Raw genomic sequence first — 25,198 nt, 5'->3', positions numbered from 1 at the left:
TGTTTACCATATACACATTCAGGAGGAACAGAAGTCTGAAGAGAAGAGAGAGCCAGGGGGTATGGACTGAGCTGATTCCCTCCTGATCAAACTTTACTGACAAAGAATGTTCTTTTCTACATAGAAAACTGTAGAGAATCTGCTGGAAAAAACCAAGATGGAAACAAGGTGGTTTGATATGACATTAATATACAAAGCCCAAAAATTCTCCTTTAAGGAAGAAAAATGATACTTCTACAGGAAAAGAAAAAGAAAACGAAAGAGAAGACCCCTCCACCTCCAAATTTCTATGAATGCAAAGTATGCCCAAGAGAGAAGCAGCCTTGTTTTGTTCCCCTTCACCCCAGACCTACTCAGAAAAACCTCACCACAGCAAAGATGGCAGTTTGGTCCAAAGGAAATCTATTGGTTATTATAGCACCGACTGATACCTCCAAATGTTTGACGTTTGGAGAGAAACTTCATCGAAGAGTCCTAACGATTATATGAATGCCCAACAAGAACCAAGAGTTTTTGAAAGAGAAGACAAGGAGAAGAACACGGCCATCAAGCAAGTTCTCCGAGTCCTGTTTAAAGAGACTAAAAGCAAAGGATAAAATAATAAGGAAACAAGGCAAGCATTCACAGGTTTGTTACATACAAATTAAGACTTCAAAGTATTAAGAAAAACTCCACCATAACCATAGCTTGGAGTGTGGCTGAGTAGTAGAACCCTTGCCCAGTATGCCCAAAGCCCTGAGTTCGCGTTCCAGCACTGTAAGAATTGAACTGTACTATTAACACAGTTTTAAAGAGTACACAACTCAAGCATTACGCCACAGTGTAGAGCTCTAGGGCTCAGATAATGAGCTTGGCAAGTTCCCATGTTTGCAGAGGAGGTCCTGGGGCACAAAAGCAGTGTCACAGTCCCGAGGGAAAGCAAGGGATGCTGGGAAATTGATAACTCTTGGAGAAGAAAATAGAGACAGATTTTCATTTACTACTTTATATTAAAATGAACTCCAGAGGGATTATATATTTGATTTATTTAAAGAAGGTCATGGAGACCTAGAAGAAAATGCAAGTTAATAGGTATTTCGAGTTGAGGAAATGCTTTTCACTTGATTGGCATTTTCTATGAAGGTCGAGAGAATGAGTAAATAGTCTGTCTCATCTTTGTCAGCCATATGGTTTCAGCTACAAACTCAACTGTGTGACGGCAGCCACGGATGATACGCAACTGAGCGGCCGTAACTGTGCTCCAAGTAAACTTTGTTACAAAAAGTCAGTGGGGAGAGTTGGCCTTGAAATCAAATTTTCTGAATCCACCCCCCATTAAAGATTAGTCTATTTTATGTTTCATGTGTATGAGTATTTTGCCCACATGTATATACAAGATACCATGTGTGTGCCTGATGCTCAGAGAGGTCCAAAGAGAGTGTTGGGTTCCCTGGAACTGGAGTTACAGATGGTCATAAGCCACCATGTGGATGCTGGGAACTGAACTAGAATCCTCTGGAAGAGCAACAAGTGCTCATAACCATTGAAGCAACTCTCCTGCCCCCAAACCCTGTTTTAATGGTATAAAAGCAAAGAATAAAATAATACAAGAATGAGGCAAGCAGTCATAGGCTTTATTACATAAAATTAAGAACTTCAACCACAAACACAGCTTTGGGTGTGGCTCAGTGGTAGAGTCCTTGCCTAGCACCTACAAATTCTTGCTTCAAGCTGCAGCACTGTGAAAAATAAACTATCCTATTAACATAGCTTTAAAGTGAGCACACAAATGTATATACTGCAGAAAATACATGAACCATGCCTGACAGCAGAGGGCTGCCATTCCCCCTTTACTGTTCTTGTCCATCTTTCCCTTCTCCAACATGAACAGCCATTGAACCCAATTAAGAAAAAAAAGTTAGTAGAAAATATGGGCCAAAAAAATAGGCAACTCAGAGAAATCTAGCCATAGATAATTAGTAAGATTAGGAATAGTTTCTCAGCCTTAAATAGGTTTTACAGAAGGATCAGCAAATTCCTACAGGTAAAGGTGGGTGTCTTAGTTACTTTTCTATATTGCTGTGAAGAGACACCATGGCCAAGGGAACTAATAGAAGCCACAGTTTATTGGGGAATACAATTTCAGAGGGTTAGCGTCCATGACCATCATGGCAGGGAGCGTGGCAGCAAGCAGGCATGGTGCTGGAACAGTAGCTGAGAGCTCACATCTTGATCCACAAGCACAAGGAAGAGAGAACTAACTGATAAATATCATGAGCTTTTGAAACCTCAAAGCCTATCTCTAGTGACACACCTCCTCCAACAAGGCCACACCTTCTAATCCTTCCCAAACAGTTCCACCAAATGGGTACCAAGCATTCACATATATGAGCCTCTGGGGGCCATGTCATTCAAACCACCAGTGTGTTTGGTGGCTATCCACTGAGGATTTGCAAGGCAGAGGGCAAGGCAGGCCTTGCAGAACATGGCAGTAAGACCTCACTGGAGATCCCATTGGAAACTTCACAGGATTTTATGTTCTCACATTCAATGAATCTCTAAGAATTCACCCACAATTATAACCCAAGCTGAGGCCAAATACGTCCATACACCAATAGCATACGTGGTTTACATTAGGAAAACAACCTGAGGAATAAGCTCAGAATACAGTAAAAAGGAAGACTTCACTGAAGATGGTACACTCAGATTCCCATACAGAGGTCGGCACTAAAAATCTGTTTGCTGGAGAATGTGATCAAAATGCATCATGTACATTTAAGAAGAAAACCCTAAAAGAGGTAACTAGGGCATGCTGGGCCTGCAAATCTCACTGTGCTGAACACTAGAAAAAATGTTGATCTATTCAAAGTCTGTTTTCAAAGACTCTATAAAGACAAGACATGGTATCTAACCATATCACTCAAGAGCATTTGACTTAGACAATAACCTTTTCTTTTTAGAAAGGCCTCCTCCCCCACCCCTCAGCTTCTAGAACACTGGTTTTATCCTCATCTCCATGGCAGGCAATTCTTAGTCCCACTTTGAATATCTCTTAGTTAGGGTTTTATTTCTGTGAAGAGACATCATGACCATGGCAACTCTTATAAAGGAAAACATTTAATTGGGGCTGGTTTACAGTTTCAGAGGTTTAGTCCATTATCATCATGGTGGGACATGGTGGTATGCAGGCAGACATGGTGCTGGAGAAGGAACTGAGAGTCCTATATCTTGATCTAAAGGCAGCAGGGAGAAACTGCCACACTAAGCCTAGCTTGAGCATATAAGACCTCAAAGCCCACCCCCACAGTGATACAATTCCTCCAACAAGGCCACATCTCCTAATAGTGCCACTCCCTATAGGCCTATGGGGGCCACTTTCTTTCAAACCACCACAGATCTCCTCTTCTGGGCTTAAGATGTACCTATTGAGGTGCTCTTGGCTTCCTCCCAGGCTCATCCCTTGCTGTCTCTTATGGCTGTATGGCTTCAGAAACTCTGTGCTGGATACTGACATGTAGTAACACCAAGATTACTTTGCCGAGTGCCAGGTTTCCTTGCTCGCCCATTTCCCCAAAAACTCCACTTGAATGATAAAAGAACCCAACTCAGACAATCCTCTAGAAGCCCTGGCTCTCTCCAAATCCTAGCCTCCCCTACTCCAGTCAGCCTCTCCCTGCTCCAGTCAGTCTCTCCCTGCTCCAGTCTTCTCCATCTCAGAACAGGGCACTACCAGCTATGTGTGGCACATCTATAACCACAAGACTCCGGAGGCTGAGGCAGGAGGATTGTGAGTCTGAAACCAGCATGGACTACACAGCACAACCCTAAATCCAGAGTAAACAAACTAAACAAGAATACAGTACTACCATCTACTTAGATGCCCCAAACCCAGGAATTACTGAGTCATTAACTTGAGGGTGTGCTGCTGGGGGCTCCTCCTCACTACAGCAGTTAACTACTGATGCTAGCCAGCTTGGGTGACTGTGACAGCTGCCTGTGGGGGCCCACTGCCCTCATGTATGCCCCTTGAACATGCATCAGGGTCTTGTTGTTGAGCTATATCCCCAACCACAACATCTAGAATTCAGATTTTACATGGACACCCAGAGCATGTGGTTTCTTAGGACTTGAACTTTCTGAAAGGATTCATGCTGAAGTCTACAAATGTCTGTATCACAGAGTGAGATGTACTAACCTTAGGAATCTGAGGACTAGTACTTTGTAACAGATCAAGATGTGATGTTTAAAAAAGTACACTTGGGTAAAGAGCCATTCAGATGCAAGGTGGACCAACAGATTTAAAATGGTTAAAAAAAATTGAAGTTGAAATTGAAATGGCTTCCAATTTCACCTTACAACCAACCATGAAGAAGACACCACTGATGAGTGTGGATGCCACCATGAAGAAGGCACCACTGATGAGTGTGGATGCCACCATGAAGAAGCCACCACTGATGAGTGTGGATGCCACCATGAAGAAGCCATCACTGATGAGTGTGGATGCCACCATGAAGAAGCCATCACTTATGAGTGTGGATGCCACCATGAAGAAGCCATCACTGATAAGTGTGGATGCCACCATGAAGAAGCCATCACTGATAAGTGTGAATGCCACACTGCTTCAGAAGAGCAGTTCAAAGGCTTCATCCCTTTTCCCAAGGATACACCCCTGTAGAGTAAAATCCTCTGCACTGACTTCATCCAGGGTAAAGGAGGCCACGTGAGCTGCGTCTTCAAGTGGATCCTCCAGCCCCATGTGAACCTCGAAGTGGCCACCTCCTAAGGGAGATCCTGGCCAGAACAGCCCAGCTAAGCTGGTCCTGGGTGCTCATGGAAGGTGCAGACACTCGTTTTAGGCAGGTAGTTGATGGGCTGCTATTGTGCAAAAGAAACTGATACAAACCAACAGGGTACAGCTGTGACTTATGACCAAAGAAAGTTGACCCCTAGGTTTTAATTTCTTCATTTCTCTCAGATTTATTTATTGATTGATTTTTTTAATTATGTGTATGTCTCTGTGTGGGTATGTGCAAATGAATGCAGGTATTCAAGGAATCCCAGAAGAGGGGGTTGGATCCCCTGGAGCTGGAGTTAACCCAACATGGGTGCTAAGAACTGAACTCAGGTCCTCTGAAAAAGCAGTCGGTACTCTTAACTGCTGAGCCATCTCTCCTGCCCATTTGTTTGTTTGTTTTTGAGTCGGGGGTCTCATTATATAGCCCAGGCTAGCCTCAAACTCATAATCAGTGAGCCCCAGACTTCCAGCGCACTGCAATTATAGGTGAGTGCCTAGTCAATAATATGGTAGATATTCATAACAGACCCCAGCTAAACAAGAGTTCTTGGGATCCTCAGCTTTTAAGAGAACAAAGGAACTCTGAGATCAGAAAGGGGGGACCTTGGCCCCAAGCCCCTCGTGTTCCACCCCTTATTTAAACTTTCCTCCAATCACCCCTGGGAAAGCACCATGCAGTTCCTAGATAAAAGACCAAACTATTACCTGAGGCTGCCAGCGTTCATTGTATGTGTGAGGTTTATCTTCTTAGTGTTTCCTTTTCCTATAGTTTTGGAATATTCAGCAAGAAGGCATTATTTTTAGAATGAAAGGAAAAGAAAATTTCCTGTTGAAAAATCACCAAAAATGAAAATCAGAGCCATTTCCTTTGGATAAAGCTGGGCCTGTGTGATACCTCACAGAGGCACCTGGGCCGAGAGCTGTTAGCAGGGCTGAGTGGATGAGGGCCTGCACCTCCAGCTAACTCAGGCTGGACAGCCTTTTATTATTGTTGTTACTACACTGTGGGGTGTGTGTGTGTGTGTGTGTGTGTGTGTGTGTGTGTGTGTGTGTGTGCTGTGTCATTGCACACATAGGGAGGTCACCCTGTGGAAGGTGGTTCTTTCCTTCCACCATGTGGGTTCTGGAGAGCAAACCTAGGCCATCAGGCCTAGTGGCAAGTGCCTTCCCCCTCAGAGTCATTGTGCTGGCCCTAGAACAGATCTTACAACTATTTTACATATTCCATTTCTGCATAATGCTTCACTGAATTAAGTTTCCATTGCCTTGATGAGTGGAAAGCAACTGAGCTGCGTCCATACACTGAAGCACTGTAAGGCTGAAGAAAAGGAGCAAGCCCTCACACAAGCTACAGCCCAATGGTTTTCTACAGCAGTGGCTGCATCATTATCTTTTCAAGCCTGTTTACAGGGCAGATTTGGAAGCTCAGAGAGTTTAAGTCACATGCAAGGTTTCATGGGACTTTCATGACAGACCCAGGACTGAACTCAATTTCCCAAACCCTCAACTTTAGCTACCAGACTGACCTGTACTGACCCGTGCCTCTTGCTTTGGGTTTTCCCTGTAAAACAGAATGGCTCATCTGTGGTTGTAATCTGTGCTCCTCTGGGCTGTATGGACCCTGGTGTTTCTGATGTCCTTAGGGTCTTGGCTTTTGGGGTCCCTAGATAGATCCCTTATCCCCAGCCATGGTGGCCCTGCCTGTTCTGAAACCCTTAGAAAACCATTAATCTGTTTCTTAATATGTTACATAGATATGTACCACATGACCCAGCAACCCCATTCCTGGGTAACTGCACTAAAACGATGGATAAATGTCCACATAAAGACTTGGACACCTGTTCTTAGCAGCCCTGATCATCAATCCAAAATGGCAAAGATGCAGATGTTCAGCCCTTGGAGAGTGGACTACAACTGTGGTAGAGCCATACAGTGGAGCACTAGAAGGCTGGAACAAGGGAGCAAGAGCTCACATACGCTCCAACCTGGCCAAGCTCAAAACTGCTCTACTGGATGAAAGAAGATGATCACAAGAGATCATACACTGCATGATTTCAAATGAAGGAAACATCCAGAAAAGGCAGAAGTAGACTCGCGGTTACCCGGGCCTGGGAGTGGGACCTGGGGATGATTTCGCGGGAGGTGATGAACAAGTTCTAAAACTAGAGTGTGAAGATGGGCAAACAGCTCTGGGGTTTTGTGGGAAACCCCTGAACCATTAAAAATGGGCAGATCTTATGATATGCAAATGAAACCCCAAGTTACTTTTCCAAAATAGGGTTTGACTATCCCAGCCTCAGAGAGTCACTGTGAGGATTAGGTGAGGTGGCGTGTGCGAAGCAGCCTGCCTGGTACACAGTACCTGATAAATAATCATGAAGGTGAGAGTCAGAATATATAATGAGGAGAGCTTACGCAAATGTGGAATAATAGATACCACAGAAATAACAGCTTCTGCCGCTTCCCCACGTCTAACCACACCTCTTCGGCATTTACCAACTCAAGTCAGGCCCTCAACTCTACGTGGCAGGGGTTAACATGCTCACGTGAGGAAGCTGAGGCCTGGGAAAGTTTGGCTACTGTCCCCAAAATGCACAGGTGGTCAATGGTAGAGCTGAGATCTCAATTCAGGAGCATGAACTGCAGTCTATACTCTAACCTCCTGGCTCTCTGCTGCCTCTCAGGAAACACCGAGGTGGAGGGTTTCTACGATAGTGATGGCTAGGATGCCCAGAGACTTGTGGATAGCTCTCCTTGGGAACCTGAAGAGTTAGAGAGGTTAGTCCAAGAAAGTGTGTCAGGTGAGGGAACCACTCACCAAGAGGTGCCGAGGAGGCGAAAGAACTTAGGGGACGTGAGGAGATCCTGGTGGAGGAATCAAAGGATGCTGAGGAGTGATGAGGAAGGGCTCAAGCAGGTCCTAGGTCAAGGGCATTAGCCAGAAAAGGACCGCTTTTCTCTGGAGAAAGAATTCTCTCACACACCCACTGCAGGTGGCGAGGTTGACTCAGGATGTTATGAGCTCAAGGGAGAGGGGAGCTGCCACCCTGTGCTCCCACGCCACTGTGAGCTAACACCCCAGCAGCCTCCCAAACACCAGCTCAGCCAGCAAGCAGAAGCGGCTCTCATCCAGCTAGGCACAGGCGGGCTCTGTTAGGCTGCCAGGAAGCTGAGCAGAGCTCTACAAGTTCAAGGGTTGACTGATGGCAGCCTTCAAACCCATCCACCTGTGGATCCCCTTTACACAACCCCTACAATTTTCCACACCACAAAGACAACCCAAAGGTCTTTTCTCATTCAAATTTAGTGGCTTCCATCCAGCTCTCGAACATGTTCCCATATTTGTCCAAGAGAAATACTTAGCCATGGGCCCAAGAGTTCACTGTGCACAAACACACAACTCCTGGCAAGTTTTATAGATGCTGGCGACACCAGCTACGGAACGTGACACAGCGGACCACATGGCACTCCAAGACTTCACACTGGGGCAAGGGGGGTGAAAATTTGAGTCATGTGACTGGGATTCCAGGATGCCTTTGCTTGCATAAAAGCTTAAGGAAATATGAAGGTCTTGGGCCTCCCAGTCTACAGAGAAAGGAAAAAAAATCACTGAAGAAAACACATCAAACCAACTAGCAGGGATGGGAGGGGAGACAGGAAGAGAGGAGGGGGCTTGTTACTCTGCACAACTCTGTATTGTTTGATTCTATTAATTTGTATGAATTTGATGTTTTTTAAGCATTAAAGTCTTTTTATCTGAAGAACTATTTAAGTTACTGCTGTTCCGACACAGGGTTCAGGGTAATTTTCAAAGGTCAAGGATGTTTTGCCGTTCTGTTGAGACTACGTCTCATGTAGCCCAGGCTGGGGCCATGAACTCAGTATGTAGCTGAGGATGCTATAGAATTTCTGACTTTCCTGCCTCTGGTACTGGGATCACAGGTGTGTGACACTATGCCCCGTTTCCATAGCACTGTGGATCAAACACAGGCCTCACACATGCTAGGCAATCCCTCTACCAGCTGAACTACAGAAATCCAGAACCAATTCTAATTCCTGCCGCCCTCTCTCGAAGCCAAGCCTTCAGTGTTCCATGACACAGATTTTAGAAATTGAAAACAGAGAGGAAAAACAAATTGTTCAAGGCCATAGGCTAGGGATGGAGTGGAGGAGCATCCCTGAACTCCAAGCCATGTTTCTTCTAAGCAGCGCCCTTGACCGTTGACAAGGGGTGATATTTGGGTAGCGGGCTAGGTAGGCACCATCTCCCTGGTGGCTGCTCTGAAACACACAGCCAACTCTGAAACCCTTCGAAGCCCCTTGGGAAGAAGAGCGTAATCGACAAGTTGGGAGAGAGCAGTTAGTGAACTGCCACCCCCACCATAAATTAGACCTCGTCATGAGCCTGCCAGCCACCCCCTGAGTGGGATGGGGCCGCCACGTCACCCAGCACACCAAACCACACGTGGGAAGGAGCTTCAGGGCCACATCCCCAGCCTGAGCCATCAAGCCTCTCAGGGGCTCACTGAAGCTCCCAGCTGAGCCATCTGAAGCTCAGTGGGCCTGGGACCCTGGCCCGGCTCCTGTCCTAGAGCCCCAAATTATCAAGATCAAGGGGATGGTGCTTTCAGGGTATTCTAGAATTTGAAGGGTAAGGTGAGCACAGGTCTGTATCTCATCTGAAAGGCTTGTGATGAGGAGTGTTTGACATGCTCTGAAATACTCATGATGGCACCTCAACGACAGAGCCCAAGTCAACCTAAGTTCACTTCTGTTTCCTGCATACTTGCTGCGGGCATCTTGGGCATAATCTCTAGCCCACCTGCACTTTACAACCCATCCCATGAGGTCAGGTGTGTTAGCTTCCATGTGGGACATCTATGTAGGTGGCCCAAATGCTTCAGATTTCCATGGTCAGGGATGCTCAGCCTATGGAAGTCCATGCTCCCTTACGTTCTCAGTGCCACCAGCCCTCAGCTCTTCCATTGACCGTTTCAATGCCTAATACCAGGAGAGGGTACTGGGGGGTCCAGGAGGCATGCCAGGCCTCTCCAGGGGTAATGAAGATGCTACTGGGTGGTCCAAGGGCATATGCACAAACTGCAGCTATAATGAGCAGACATGAGGATATGCACAGAGAAGGGGACCTGGTCAAAGCTTGAGTCCTCCAGCCATTCTAGGTGTAGAAAGCAAATCTGAAAAGCCATAGTGTAGTATCCTAGGATTTCTGGTCTTGTTATCTTACCTGGGCCAAAGTTCTGACTCTCTCTTAGTCTAATATCCCTATCTATAAAATGAGTGTTATTAATTGTAACCAGTACAGAGTAACTGTGCATCCTGGAAACTGTGTGGACCTGCATTCATTTATTTACACAGTTCAGAGAGTAAAACCATCCTGGACAATGTGATGTGTACTTGTCTCTGATTCCAGACTTACGAACATCCTTGACAAGAAAAACTATACGTTTAATGAAATAAAAGGTAACAACATAGTAAGACACATTGATACGTCAGCTGTGGTGGTTTATGCCTGCCATCTTAAAATTTGGGAAGCGGAGACAGGAGGATCGAGAATTCATGATCATTTTCAACTACAGAGAGACTAGCCTGGACTACCTGACAGCCTGCCTCAAAACTCAATTAAAAAATTCATAACTGGGGGGCTGGAGAGATGGCTCAGCGGTTAAGAGCACTGACTGCTCTTCCAGAGGTCCTGAGTTCAATTCCCAGTAACCACATGGTGGCTCACAACCATCTGTAATGAGATCTGGTGCCCTCTTCTGGCCAGCTGTCATATATGCTGTATACATAATAATAAAAAATAATAATAAAAATCTTAAAAAAAAATTCATAACTGCATGCTTAACATGAGGGGCCATGTCCAAGATACTCATGGGTATTACTCAACTGAATGTTCACAAGGCCTTCATGAAGATGCTACAGTCTCCCCCGTTTTGGACAAGTCTAAGGACAGAGAACAAAAGAAGTTCTCTGTGCCAGGATCACATAGGGATCTGCACAACCAGTTTTAAACCCAGCTGTCCACCTCCAGAGTCTAGATACATTTTTTAAAAAAATGCTATCATTTTTATTTTATGTGTTTGGGTGTTTTGTCTGCATGTATGTCCGTGCATCATATATTACTGTGCACCTCATGTGTCTGGTACCTGGGGAAGCCAGAAGAGTGTGTCCGGTCTGCCGAAACTAGAATTGCAGCTAATTGTGAGCTGCCGTGAGAATGCTGGGAATCAAACCCAGGTCCTCTGGAAGGGCAGTCAGTGCTCTTAACCTCTGAGCCATCTCACCAGGGTCTAGCTCTTAACCACCCTCCACCATGGATTTGGCAGTGGAAAGTGAATTGAGAACCGAGTCCGGGATATGATTCTGTGATAGAGAGCTGGCTCCTTCTGTAAGACTCTGGGTTCCCTCCCAGCATGAAAAAGAAGACACCAGAACAGCATGCCACAGGCTGACTGAGGACCACAAAGAAGGGTTTGAGAAATGCAACATCCTGGAGTATCCAGCTGTTGGGGTAGGGGGAGGAAAGGGATACCGCTTGTTCATTATTCTGCAGAGTGCCAGTGCGCAGGAAGCAGGCTGTCCGTAAATATTTGTGGGAGGGAAGGGAAATTGTTATTGTATTCATTAGCCAAAAGCCGGACTCATTGTCTCCAACAATGAAAATAGCCGTCTAAGATAAAGCCAAGGTTGGGGGTGGGGAGGGCTGTGTGGTGGCACAGGCCTGCAATCTCAGCTCCTGAGAAGTGGAGGCAGGAGGATTAGAAGTTAAAGGTCACACTCAGTTGCATTACATGTGGAGGCCACCCTGGGCCACATGAGACTGTCTCAGGAGGCCTTTCCTAGGGCCATCTTCTTCCTAATGTGGACAGATGGGGTGGCCCACACTTGACCTCAGGAGTAGCCATGTAGAAGAATTTGCCTGCTTCTGCAACAGTCCGGGTTCTGGAGCAGGGACCTTACCTTCTTCGGCATCGTTCCTCAGTGAGGCTTCGAGCAGCGCCACACTGGCCTCAAAGGACACCTTCTTGCGACGGCCACCTGTGCTGCGCTTCCGCTCATGCTTGCGCTTCCGGTGAAGCAGATCCTGCTCATACTGCGCCCACTTCTTCAGCTGCTGCGCCCGGCGCTTCTGGGCTGCGCGCAGGCGCTCCAGCGTAGGCACCTTCTCCAGCAGCTGCAGCTCTGTGAGCAGGTCCGCGTGGCTGGCCATGGCCCTGCGCCTGCCCTTGCCCTGCCTGGGGCTAGCACGGTGCGCCCGGGACCAGGGGAGCACGGGGGCTCCCGAGGGGCTGGGGCCTCATGGTGGGGCCTGGAGAGGGGAGACAGACAGATGGACTGGTCAGCCCCGAGAATACACATCGCATGGTAGAGAAAGTCACCCCGACCACCCTGCCCAGAGTTCAATGCTCCTTTGAGGTTTTCTTTGCATTTGTGCCAAAAGCGAACGTGCAGATCCTTAAGAGTGATGTGTGAGTCCCAGCAAGGCCTGGCTCGACTGCAAGCTGAGGTAATGGTGCGCACACACATTCACATTGATTAAAGTAAAACAGTGCAGTTTCACAGCCACATCTGAGTACGCATTTGCTAGTGGTTCCCAGGTTGGATACCCAGATAGAGACCATTCCATTATTCCGGAAAGTTCTGCTGCACGATGGTGCCTGCCCGCCTCTCAGGCCACAGTTAGCTAACAAGAGCCTGATCTTTGCAGCTTTCTTCTACAAAGGCATCCTACTTCAAGGAGTAAGTCATGTGACGCTGGAATCAGAGGGTATCTTGGGGCTCAGGATAGCATAGGGGCTACCGAACCCAGGAAACCCCAGGCTGTACAGCATTCAAATAGAAGCCCTGGGGGCTGGGAACAGGGGTCAGCTGGCTCCTTCCTTGCCTGGCAAGAACCAAGTCTGGGTTCCAGCCACAGCACCGTACAAACAGGGTATGGAAGTGGATGCTGGTGATGTGAGCACTGGGGAAGTCCAGGCAGGAGGATCAAAAGTTTGAGGTCATCCTTGGCTACATAATGAGTTTGAGGCTAGCCTGAGCTATGTGAGATCTGGTCTCTAAATAAATAGATGATAGATAGATAAATAGGCAACAAATAGAAGCCAAGTCCTCAGACATATGAATGCCAGGTACTTCAGCTTTGCTAATTTTCTCCTCATGACATGCATGCTGTAATGAGGATGGACAGACAGGACTGGAAGGAAACAAGACGATGTAAGGTAGGACTGCAGTGGTTCTCAAAGTGTGACCTGGGTACCCTGTGGAGGAAACCCCCCCCCCAGGCCCTTTCAAGGCTTCCACAAAGTCAAAACTATTTGCATAAACGGAGGAAGACACTGCTAACCTTTTCCACGCTCCCTCTGTCCCTAGTATGCCATGGTCCTAACGCTACCCATCAAGGGACTTAATGACACTCGGGGGGGGGGGGGGGGGAGCCCAACAGAGAGAGCTGTGCAAAGCTTGAAACGGCAACTCTCTATTTTTGTTTGTCTTAGGACAGTTTTTTTTTTTCATTAAAATGTCCAGCATGGTTATAACACATGATAGCTTTATACTTCTTTACATTTTATTTCTTTTGTGCTGTGGCACACGGCACCACGATGCACATGTGGAGGTCAAGGGATAACCTGCAGAAGTTGGTTCTCTCTTTCCATCATGTTCTGGGTTCTGGGAATCAAACCCAGGTCATCAGGCTCCGTGGCAAGCACAATTACCAACTGAGCCACCCTTTGGTTTAACTTGAGGCCAGCCTGGGCTATACAGTGAGACTGTCTCATAAAATAAAATGCATTAAAAATAAGCAATTTGCATAAACAAAAGATCTTTAGGATCCTGAATTTCAAGGGTTAAAGTGCTCCCCAAACCTAAAAGTTTACTAACTGCTGAACTATTCGACCTGGAAACTTTTGGCTTAAGTCCCCTCCACCCCACACACACCTTGGAAAACCTTCAAAGGAAAAGGACATACATCTGCTCTCAGAGATTGAACCAAGTGGGCTTCACATCAGCACAGACCCCTGGGTTCTCTGAGGCAAAGAAAAGAGGTCTTTGGACAATCACTTGAGTTTCTTCAAGATTATATTCTCATCTGCAAAATGCTCTGTCACCTCCCAGAATTCCCAGGATCCTCCAGGAATAAAGGAACTGGCCACGGTTACACATCCACTAGCAAAGAAGAAGGGGTGGATGGAGGCGTGAAGGCAGGGCACCCGACCCACCAGGTGAGGCTGTCTCAGGTTGCTGGGAGACATGGAAAGATGGGTGGGTCCACATTTGTGGGATGATAAATAATTTTTTTTTTTTTTTTGCTTTTTTGAGACAGGGTTTCTCTGTGTAGCTTTGCACCTTTCCTGGAACTCACTTGGTAGCCCAGGCTGGCCTCGAACTCACAGAGATCCACCTGGCTCTGCCTCCCGAGTGCTGGGATTAAAAGCGTGTACCAGCACCACTGCCATAAATAAATAAATAAATAAATAAATAAATAAATAAATAAATAAATAAATATACAAATAAATAAAAGTTGCCTTCTCAGGGAAATCAAACAAGCCTGAACTTCAGGAAGACATTGTTGATCTCCGGGGTCCTTTGCTTCTATATCCTCCCTCCAGACTGCCTTTCCTCCAGAGGCCAACCATGAGGGATCTCCAGTCCAGCCCTTTAGGAGCCAAGAGGGGGTCAAATGGGCCTGTCTCCCTCAATCCCTGACACCGAAGGTAAGCCAGCAGCAGCTGGAGAGGGGAGAAATTGACAGGGCCACTGGGCCAAGGCTCCAGGGGCCTGAGTGGACCTGATCTCTGTTGTCAATCAACCAAGGACAAGATTCAAGAGGAAACACACTGCCTGGCTTTCATACTCTTTGCTTTGCTTTGGTTTTAGTTTTAAGTAACTTTGAGTTGCTGGGCCTGGGGGCAGCCTGTCATCCCAGCTACTCGGGAAGTGGAAGCAGGAGGAGTTCAAGTTCCAATCCTGTTTGAACTACAGTGAGTTCAAGGCCAGCCTAAGTCCCTTATTGGGACCCTATCTCCAAATTAAACAAGCAAGCAAACAACAACACAAAAAGAAAGAGAGAGAGCGAGAGAGCTGGTGTGGTAGCATACACCTTTAATCTCTGGGGATTAAGGCACTGGAGAGGCAGAGGCAAGTGGATCTCTGAGTTCAAGGACAGCCTGGTCTACAGAGTGAGTTCCAGGATAGCCAGGACTACACAAAGAAAAAAACCAAAAAAAAAAAAAAAAAAAAAAGGGGGAAGGTAAGAAAAGAAAAAAAGGGGCTTTAGCTCAGGAGTAGAATGCTTGTCTAGCATGCATGAAACCTGGGTTCAATCCCTAACACTATAAAAAAAATTAAAATAAAATATAACATTTTTTAAAAGTCTTAACAATTCTTTTGCAATTAACCTTTTATTTTGAAAATGGACACGACACCACCCCCCCAATTGTAATCCATGTTCCCCAGTTATGGATTCTTATTTGTAGGTTTCCTCTAAAGTAATTTCATCAGTGCATGCCACCACAGTAAAATGCCAACTGCTCCTCAGCCACAAGCACCCCCTCCCAGCAACCTCCCAATGGCTCTCAGCCCTAAGCACCCCAAACCCACTCGCATCCCAGCCCTTGGCAATACTCTGCTCCATCCCTAGGCTTCTGTTCAGACAACACTATAGAACCAGGAGTAGAAAGCAGTGAGGTCTGAGGACCGGCTTTCTTCACCCCGCACGGGTCGTTCCTTCAAGGTTCATTCAAATACCATGTGTGCCGATAGCGCCTTCCTTTTTATTGCTGTCTAGTAGTCCACTGCCACCACTCATCTGTTTCCCCATCCAGCTACTGGGAAAGATCTGGGTTGTTTCCAGCTGGCGGCTATGAAGTCCATGGACAGGATTTTGTGTGAGTATACGTTTTCATTTCTCATGGGCACATGCCCTCGGGGTACAACTGTCAGGCCATCTGGTAATTGCCCAGTTAGTGTTAAAGAAATCGCCACTCTCTTCTCCAGAGGGCCTGTGCCTGCTCTCCCTTCCTCCAGCAAGGCATGAATGAGCCGGGCTCCCTGGCAGCTCTTAGGATTGTCCCTGCTTCATACTTCAGCCACAGACCGGGTTTTTTGAGCATATAGAATGGAGTTGAATGCACCAACACACGGCGTCATGGTGACATGGGACCTCGCTGGAGCTGGACGACCAGATGTTAATTTTGCCTCTCCTTCTTCAAGTGAATACCTGCCCCAGGACCATCCTGATTCAGAGGTGGATGGGGGGGGGAGGGGTAACTAGCTCTCCTTTCTGGAAGGTTCCTGCCTGTCAATCAAAAAACCCACTCAATCCTCTCAGCAACTTAAAGAAGCAGGCAGTCATGTTTGTCTTCCAGCAAAGAAAACAGAAAGATAAAGTCATTTGCCCAACATCACACAGCTTAAAAACAGAAGCGCTGTGGTCTAGGGATGTAGATCAGTTGTTGGGCTGCTTGCTAACACACACGAAGCCCTAGGTTCAAACACACACACACACACACACACACACACACACACACACACACACAAACACACAAACACACACGCCCTCTGTCTGGAGACGACAGGGCTACCCAAACCAAAGAGATCAAGAAAGTTTGAGGTCTGTTAGGTACACTTTTTGACTACAGGCCAGACTTAATCAGCAAGCCTCCTGTAGTCCATTCATGTTTATCAGTCTGCTTGGGGTTGGCCCACACCATCTTCAACATCTCAGTTAATTACCCACACTTAAAACTTGGAGCTTTTATATCTAATATCAGGCATTTGGCTTTTCTTAGAACATCTCAAGATTGGCCACACAGACTCACACTGCAGCCACCAAAAGACACAGAGAAAGGCTGTACCCTCTAATGGAGCATGTACCTTCTAATTCATCCCAGTCCCTTCCACCAGCCTACCCAACCGGACCTCATGCTAAGTGTCACCCATCACTAGCTCCTGTAGTCACTGAGTCTGGAGCCCTGTATTAGGCAGAGGGACACAGCAGCATCCAAACATCACAGATCCACTCAACACAGAAAAGGAAGGCCATCTTGGAATCTCCACAAAGCAGAGCAGGGTGTAGCTGCTTACACCCCACAGCATGGATAGGCCTGTGAGCTGTCCAGTAAGCCCTCAGCAAAGGCAGCAGACCGGCATGCTTACATCACTCCCTGGAGGAGGAGTTTCCACTGGCGACCAACTCACCTAAGTGTTCTGTGTCTTCCAGTGCTCTGGCTACAAACACATCCACTTCCTCATTATCAACGCTGACCACACACTGGTAGGAGGGCCCCCAAAGCATGCCAAGCGACAGCAGGAATAAGTCATGCCAGGCAGCTACATGCCAAAATGCTTTCCATTTCTCAAACACCTTCCTAGCTGGGTATGGTAGCTCAAGCCTGTGATTCAGCACTCAAGAGGCTGAGACAGGCCAGCTCCAGTGAATCTGAGACCAGCCTGGGCTACACAGTGAGTTCCAAGATAGTCTGGGCTAATAGTATAAGACGGTGTCTCAAAATAATAAATAAGATTCCAAAAGGAAACATTCCTCAGCCATCATTTCAATCAGGAGTTCTAAGCATGGAAAAGGAACTGACTCAAATGAAAGCCACTAGTTTGTACATTTAATACACACTAATAAAAACTATTGAAACCAAACCTGGTAGTACAGGCCTGTAGTCTCCTCTCCTTTCCCCTCCCCTCCCCTCCCCTCCTCTCCTCCCCTCAGTCTGATGCTCACAGGTGGTAACATCTTTAGAGCCATGCCAGTCTCTCCCTTGTAAACACACAGCCAGCCCCCCTGAGGTTCCCAGCCTGGGGGAAGGGGACAGCAATGGTATTTAGGTGAAAATGTAAAAACATCATTTGGTTTTCCGTGGATTTGTTTTCACAGTGACTGTTTATTTATGGCAGTGGCATGAAATTTCCTTTTTTACATAACTCCATTTCAATCTACAACTAGTAACTTGGTAGTAAAGAGAAATGAAATAACGGCAGCACTCAGTGTTGGCAGGAGATGGAAGTCACTGACATTTGGGGAAGCCGCCTCACAGTGACAACTGGTTCTCATGACAACAGTCTTAAGAAGAGCGACGCACACGATGGGGGGGGGCGCGGGGGGGGCGTGTCTTGTGGTTCAGTTTTAGCTGGGAAGGAACAGAACGCACGGCTTGGCATATGCTCACCAAGCGCTCCACCACTGAGCTGCAGCCCCGACCCTAGAAGGATCCATATGCACTCAACAAATATTTCCCAAGCATTTGCCACATGCCAGGGCTGTGCTAAGGGATGAGGACAGACGTGGCCCCTGTCCAGCTGATGGATGACAAATGGCAATGGAGCGCAGAATGGGTGGCAGCTTTGTTGCAGAGGCCTGACTCCCGGCATGGTGCTCCCCCCCACAGGATGCATACAGACAGACAGACAGACAGACAGAACGTGCCACTGCCCTGCCCTCTTTGCTCTGGGCCAAGAAATTAAGGACAGTCACCCAGCCCCCTAGAGAAAGATAAGGACAGCATCTCCCCAGAGCCAGTAAAAGGGGCCAGGGCACATTTTCTGTGTCTGTGCCCATCAGCCCCTCCTACCTCACCTCTTGGGTTCCCTGAAGCAGGGCCCCAGGACGGCTCCCTCCTGACTGCTAGTTTTCAGGTGACCTAGTTTCCCCCAATAGACCCACACACCTCCTCCGCCCCCATCTGAGAAAACCCTGCTCAGGCTAATTAAAGAATTGCCTGGTGTGGCCAAAACAGCAGCCAGGCAGGCCCCCTGGGAAGGGCACTGGCCTGGGTGCTGGGAGAGCCCAGGAATCCGGGGCTCTGCTGAGCTGGGAAGTGGCGTCTTAAAGAGACTCTTGCATCCCAAACTACACTTGGACAAAGGAGACAGTGCGGGGTACCAGGCCCTGGGAGAACAATAGTCTCAGTACTTTAAGGGGAATCCCCAAGGAAGCCATGCCTGGATGTAAACCCAGGATGGAAGAGAAATATTTTAAGCCTCGTGTATGGTGAGAGTACCAATGGACTGTCACACAGGCCTGTTGGACCTCCGCTCATAAAGGGGGCTGGGCTAGGGGTATGAGCATGGGAGGGGTCTGCACAGGCCAAGGCAATGAAGTCATCCAGGAAGCATGTTGAGTGTGAGAAGAATCTGAGGCCAGGGGAAGTAGGGTGGGGCACTGAACTTCCCCAACATCTGGGCCACGTACCAAAATAGTTCTATTGTGACCAACAGGAAGTTAAAGGCCAAGGTGCTGGGCCCTGGGAGAAGCAGGAACAGGCTGCTAAGGTACTGTCACCTTGCCCCTCAGACCTTGAACTTGCCTATCATCTAGCAGAGTCTACACTCTTCTCCATGCACATACTCGTCCCTGCTGCTCCGAGGAGAAGGGGCCAGTGTGTGGATCTGGGCTCCCAGAGACTGGGTACTACCTGTCAGGCCACCAAGGCGAAGGGCAAAAAAGTTGAGCAGGGTTCTGTAGGGAGGCGACATAGGGTGACAGGAGGAGCCGCAGGTGAAAGGCTATGTGGGGTTGTTGCTGGGAATGAGTGTATCCCCGGAGAAGAGCAGATTTATGGGGTCACAGAATTTCTGCGTCATCCTGGGCCCTGATTGGTCAGAGCTCTTGGCAAGGGCCGGAGCCCAAACACGGAGATTGGCTCTAGGTTAGGCATGTGTCCTAAGGTGGCTCAACCAGAAACCTTTTCTTCCCACTGTGCCAGAAGACTGAGGGAAGGTGCTGCTGAAGGCAGTCTTCATGAAGCCCATGCTTGGATGGCAGAGGAGGTGAAGGGGTCCTTTAATCACTGAGTCGCCGGATTCTAGCTAGCCAAGCCAACAAACCCCATTTATTACGCAAGGCAGTTACTGATAACCCAGAACATCCTAACACTTGGCAAGGATGCTTTTTTTTTTTTTTTTTGGTTTTTCGAGACAGGGTTTCTCTGCATAGTTTTGCACCTTTCCTGGAGCTCACTTGGTAGCCCAGGCTGGCCTCGAACTCACAGCGATCCGCCTGGCTCTGCCTCCCGAGTGCTGGGATTAAAGGCGTGCGCCACCACCGCCCGGCTGGCAAGGATGCTTTTAAAGATGCAGAGCTATTACCAATGTTACTGTACTTTCTCCTACAATGGCCGTTTCTGGTTCAACAGGTCTTGATGGAAGGCCAGCCTTGAGGGAGGGCAGAAGGTCAAGGCGGGGTTCCTACGGCAGCCATGTCTGTTGACTTGGGAGAAAGGACCCTCCCTCCACCTCCCACCCCCACTCCCACGGGAGCCGCTGATTGACACATCTTTGGAATCGAGTCTACTGGCTTGAGAAAAACAACACAAGCGAAGGTGAATTCAAACTGAAGAGACTTTCAAGCGTGAGTCAGAGAGAGAGAGTTTCAAAGTTCACACCGCTAAAGAAAATGTGCGGCATTTTCTCCTGGTTCTCGGCTATTCTTCTCCGCCGCCGTCTTGGCAGGCTCCGGAGGAAGGGCCACGAGTGCTTTTCTCCCGTGTTTCCTGCACTGCTGAGCACGAGGGGGAAAGAAAACAAAACAAACAGCCCCAGTGCCTCCTCCCAGCTCTCACTCGGGACCTGCCTTTTCTCTTAAAGGATGCGCACCCCCACCCACCCACAGTCCGGCTCGGAACAACAGCATCAATACAGAGACACTCCGCTCATGAGCAAAGAGACTTCTGGGCCCTGGGTGCTCCAGATATCTGAATTAGAAATTACCCCTGTGCCTCCGGGCCCCATTTTCAGGGGACTTGGTATACTGATTGTCCTACTCCTGTAGGGATGACCCTTTTAGACTCTGGGCACAAGAACCATACACAGGCCTCCTGGTTTTAAATCTGATGAGGGACTAGGGTCCCCAGGGGCCTGCTCCTCAACTCCCTTCTCCCAGGTACATTCCTTCATTCCAATCTCTGCATTGTGCCCCTGACCCTTGGCCTGAAGCTCATTTACAGGGTTTCAAATGTATGAGCAGGATCCATAACCCACAGGAATGAAGAATGACCAGACAATCCATGGACTGAGCTGTCTCAGGAAATGGAGCATGGTCAGCCATGGGGTACTAATGGCCTTTGTCTGGACTATCTGAGGATCCTGGTTGCTCCAGCTTCAGGCAGAGTCAAGCTCATGGACAGGCGGTATAAAAAAGGCATAAGAAAACCTTCTAATGCAAAAACAGGGGCCAGCCATGGAACCATGTCGGGGTCCCCAGGAACTCAATGACCACCCGTTAGACTGCAAAAAGACAAGATCCAGTGGGGTGGCGGACAGGTTGCCCAGGAACCCCAACCCTGGCCGGACTGGGAAACCATCCTATCAGGAGAAAGGATTCTGCTGAGCAACTCTGGAGCCCCAGAGTTGACAAAGAAACCTGACAGGTCCATTTCAAGCAGGATGCTGTTTGGCGTTTGGGGCTGGCTCTCCTGTGGAGGTGACATGGCCTCCTTAGGCTTCCAAGAAAACTTCAAAGGGGTCGATGGTCCAGTGGACGCAGGAAGCCCTCGGACATATCAATCTCCCACACTGAGCTTCTCATTAGACACTTGAACCCGGAGAAGCCAGACCACTTGTAGGGAAGAATGCCCGTGTGGGGAGGGGAACAGGGGACGCGTAGGAATGTGCAAAGGCCAGGCACACAGGGACAGACCTAACAGAATGCCTGCAAACACCCCATGTGCTCCCGTCAATCACAGTCACCAGCCTCCCAAAGAGGCTTATATAACAGTTAAGTAGGGGAAGTGGGGGTCATATTACAAGCACAGTTCCTCCAGGATTGGGGGTGTCGAACCCCCACCCCTGTGCAGGAACAGAACAACTCCCTCCCAAGCTAGAGGGAGAAGCTAGAGGGATCGTTTTTTTCAAAGCAGGCCACCTGTGGCCACAGAACATCCTCCCGGATCACAGGTCGTTAAACAAGGGATGGCTGATGGCTGTTAGTCTTGTCCGGATCATCTCCTCTGCGTTCCTCTCCCTCTCCTCAGAATTCCAGTCCTTGGTGTGGGTATATGGCTTAGTAAGCAAAACACTGTCTGCACAAACATGAGACCAGAATTCTGATTCTTAGAACTTAACACCAACAGTGCTCTGGAGAGGAAGACAGGGACCCCCTAGGTCAAATTGACTAGATCAACTGGAAAGCTCTAAGTTCAAGTGAGAGGACCTGTCTTAGCATATAAAGTGGAGAGTGACAGAGGGAGACACTCAACACCAACCTTTAGCTTCCATGTGCACCCACATGCACATTAACACGCATGGACACACACACACACACACACACACACACACACACACACAAAAAAAAAAAAAACAGTTTAGTCCTCTAGCCTTAAATGCAAATGTCTAGAATTTCATCAAACCAGACAGAAGGGCCTCTCAGATCCCAGGATCTCATTTGAACAACACAAAATCACTGTCACTTCAGAGGAGGACAAGAACCGAAGGTATCTCCAGCTCACCTACCCCTGGGGGCAGAATGAACTAGGCTCCATCATGCTAAGGTGCTCAAGGCCAGGCTCTAGAAAGTGACTTCTTGAGCCAACTACAACAAAATGGCAGTACATACAGCCGATTGCCTCCTCTCCTCATACTGTCCCTGGAGGACAGAGACATAGCGTGTTGTTGAAGGCCCCCCTGATACCCTGATACCCTTCTCCATCTGGATGCAGAGATCCCTGGTTTGTCTGTCCTCAGCACTGTGGGCTGCACAGCCTCCCTAGCAAAGAGGAAGAGCACTCTGGTCCAATCACTAACAAGACTCCTCTCTCTACTGCAGGCTCCTGGGAAACAGCCCTAGAGAGCTGTGGCACCCCCACCCCTGCCCCTCCCCCTGCAGTCAGGAGCAGGCTCAGTCAGTTGGGAAGTTGCCAGGATGAGGGTTTTACAAGACTTTTCACATGAGCCATTTGCTGAGGTGTGTAGAATAACGCCAAGGAAGCAGTTGGGTTTGAAGATGGTCCTACCTGGAGGACTGGATGGGAGAGGGAGGGGCCAGAGCGAATCCAAGTTGATTCCAGCTTTCTGCCAGTCAGTGGCCCGATCTGGGATTCAAATGCAAAGTTTATGCACAAAAACAACAGCAGAAGGAAAGAAGAGAGACTCCCAAAGCACCTGAGCGTTTTAAAAGATCGTCCACGTGAAATACAAGATTTTAGAGCCCACAGCATTAGCAGTGAGACAGCTAAGAAGACATATTGGTTGAGAAAGCAGACAGACCAATTCGCAAGCGAGAAGGTATAACTGTCAAGATCGTTACAGAGTGAAACACACACTTAGCTCAGCTAAAGGGAAGCCTTTCAGGGCCTGTTATCTGTGCCCATGAAATGAACCCATGGAGAAAGCATGCCAAGAAACAATGGCAGGCTCTCGAATCAGCACCCCTCCCCACATCCAGCTCCACCGTAACATCTCTTGGGAGTAGTGCAACCGTTCTGAAGATGTAGATATTGTCTCCATTTCAAGAGGAGATGACTAGGCTGCAGCCATAGCTCAGCTGGTAGAGTACTCGTCTTGCATACTTGAGGCCCTGGGTTGGATCCCCAGCACCTCATGCACTAGTTATGGTGGTCCACACCTGTAAGCCTAGCACAGGTGAGGTAGAAGCAGGTGGATTCAGAGCTCAGAGTCATCCTTGGCTATATATCAAGTTTGAGACCAGCCTGGAATATATGAGACAGTGTCTTGAAACAAAACAAGAACAGGCCGGGCGGTGGTGGCGCACGCCTTTAATCCCAGCACTCGGGAGGCAGAGGCAGGCGGATCTCTGTGAGTTCGAGGCCAGCCTGGGCTACCAAGTGAGTTCCAGGAAAGGCGCAAAGCTACACAGAGAAACCCTGTCTCGAAAAACCAAAAAAAAAAAAAAAAAAAAAAAAAAAAAAACAAGAACAGAAAACAGACTGGGAGAGGTTAGGGCACTTGTAAGCAGGGCTGTGTCCCAGCTATTCTGCGTCGGCCTCTCTTCTTTATCAGCTTGCCATCTGCTTGATGGATTGGTGCCTAAACCATTTGCTTGGTATGTTTAATATCTCCCCTGCTGGAAAATAAAAGGGAAAAAAAAGGCAAGCAAAGAAGATGAGCGCTGAAGTCTGACTGGTGTAAGAATAATTCTTGCTTATTGGTCTTTGTTTTGTTCTGGTTTTTGGCTTTGTTTTGAGTCAGACTGACCAGGAATTGACTATGAAGCCAAAGATGACCTTGAACTCCTGATTCTCCTGCCTCCACTTCCCAAATACTGGGATTTCAGGCCTGAACTATATGATACTTGGCTAGAAGAGAGATTCTTAAGGGAAATAGATAAAATCCACAAAGAGTAAGAAATAGCTGATTCAAGTCAGAACTTCACTTAGTGTTAGAACTGGCTGAATTTTAGGCTCGGGCAAGAAACAGTGTCCCTCATTCCAACCTTCATCTCCTGTCCCTTTCAAGGCCCTAGGGGGTCGATCAGCCTCCATGGCCAAATATTCCCTTTCTGGTGAGTGACTTTTCATTCTCATTTCTCGGAACAACTCCTGGACCAGATTCACAACAGTGACTGTCTGATCCTCTCTTGCCTGAGACATGAAACAGGAGGTTTCTAGAACCTCCCCAGTCTGATGAATTTTTTTTTTTTAATCCAAACGCAGGTTTTGAAGTTTCCGGGCACTGAACCTGTGACCTCCTGAGTTACCATGCAGAGACACACACTGTGGCGGCCTGAGGGACAGCACTTCTGTCCCTCCCCTGTGATCTGCAACCAGAGCTCTTCCCTTTGATTCCCTCCTCCTGTGCATGCAGAACTCTGAGCAGACCGCGGCTTCTCTATTCCCTTTGAACCTGAAAGTCCCATTGCAGGAAGCCGTGTTACTATAGCAATAGAATTCAGCTTCCTGAGTCAAAACCCAGGGCTCACTCTATTAACTATGGTTCTTTGCACTCAGATGTCTGGGGCACTCTCATTTCCCCTCACATGATGGCATCTCTCTCTAGTTCCTATCTCTGGTCATTAACAAGTAACTAATTTGGAGGGGTGTGTGTGTGTGTGTGTGTGTGTGTGTGTGTGTGTGTGTGTGTGTGTGTTGTGCCCGCACACATCACGCTCACATACACGTACAGGGGGAAGGAGGGAGATCAGAGGTTGATGTCTGGTATCTTACTCCATCACTCCCCACCTTATTTTTTGAGACAAGGTCTTTCGCTGTGACCGGAACTCACTGATTTGGCTAGACTGGCTGGCTAAGCAACAGATTCCAAGGGTCCACCTGCCTCTGCCTCTGCAGCACTGGGGTCACAAGCGTGTGCCACCATGACCAGCTTTCACACAGGTTCAGGGTTCCAAAAGCAGGTTCTCATGGGCAAGCACTTTACCAACTGAACCATCTCCACAGCACTAATTTGGGGTTTTGTTCTGGCGAATTTCTCTACCAATTCACT

At 48.0% G+C, this 25,198-nt stretch overlaps 1 protein-coding gene across 2 annotated transcripts in view; it reads right to left on the bottom strand.

The window, feature by feature from the left end:
• Positions 1–25,198, bottom strand: part of Ppp1r16b (protein phosphatase 1 regulatory subunit 16B) — a 101,936-nt gene that overhangs the window by 60,114 nt on the left and 16,624 nt on the right. For both annotated transcript variants that reach the window (XM_006971055.4, XM_015999530.3), the window contains exon 2: positions 11,756–12,104. In XM_006971055.4, the coding sequence (XP_006971117.2) occupies positions 11,756–12,005 (250 nt within the window). In that variant the 5' untranslated portion in view covers positions 12,006–12,104. The remainder of the gene's footprint in view (positions 1–11,755; positions 12,105–25,198) is intronic.

Source organism: Peromyscus maniculatus, chromosome 4 (genome assembly GCF_049852395.1).
Source record: "Peromyscus maniculatus bairdii isolate BWxNUB_F1_BW_parent chromosome 4, HU_Pman_BW_mat_3.1, whole genome shotgun sequence".
Lineage (NCBI taxonomy): Eukaryota > Metazoa > Chordata > Mammalia > Rodentia > Cricetidae > Peromyscus > Peromyscus maniculatus.
Note: the sequence above shows the minus strand (reverse complement) of the source record. Positions and strands in the feature narration are given on the sequence as shown.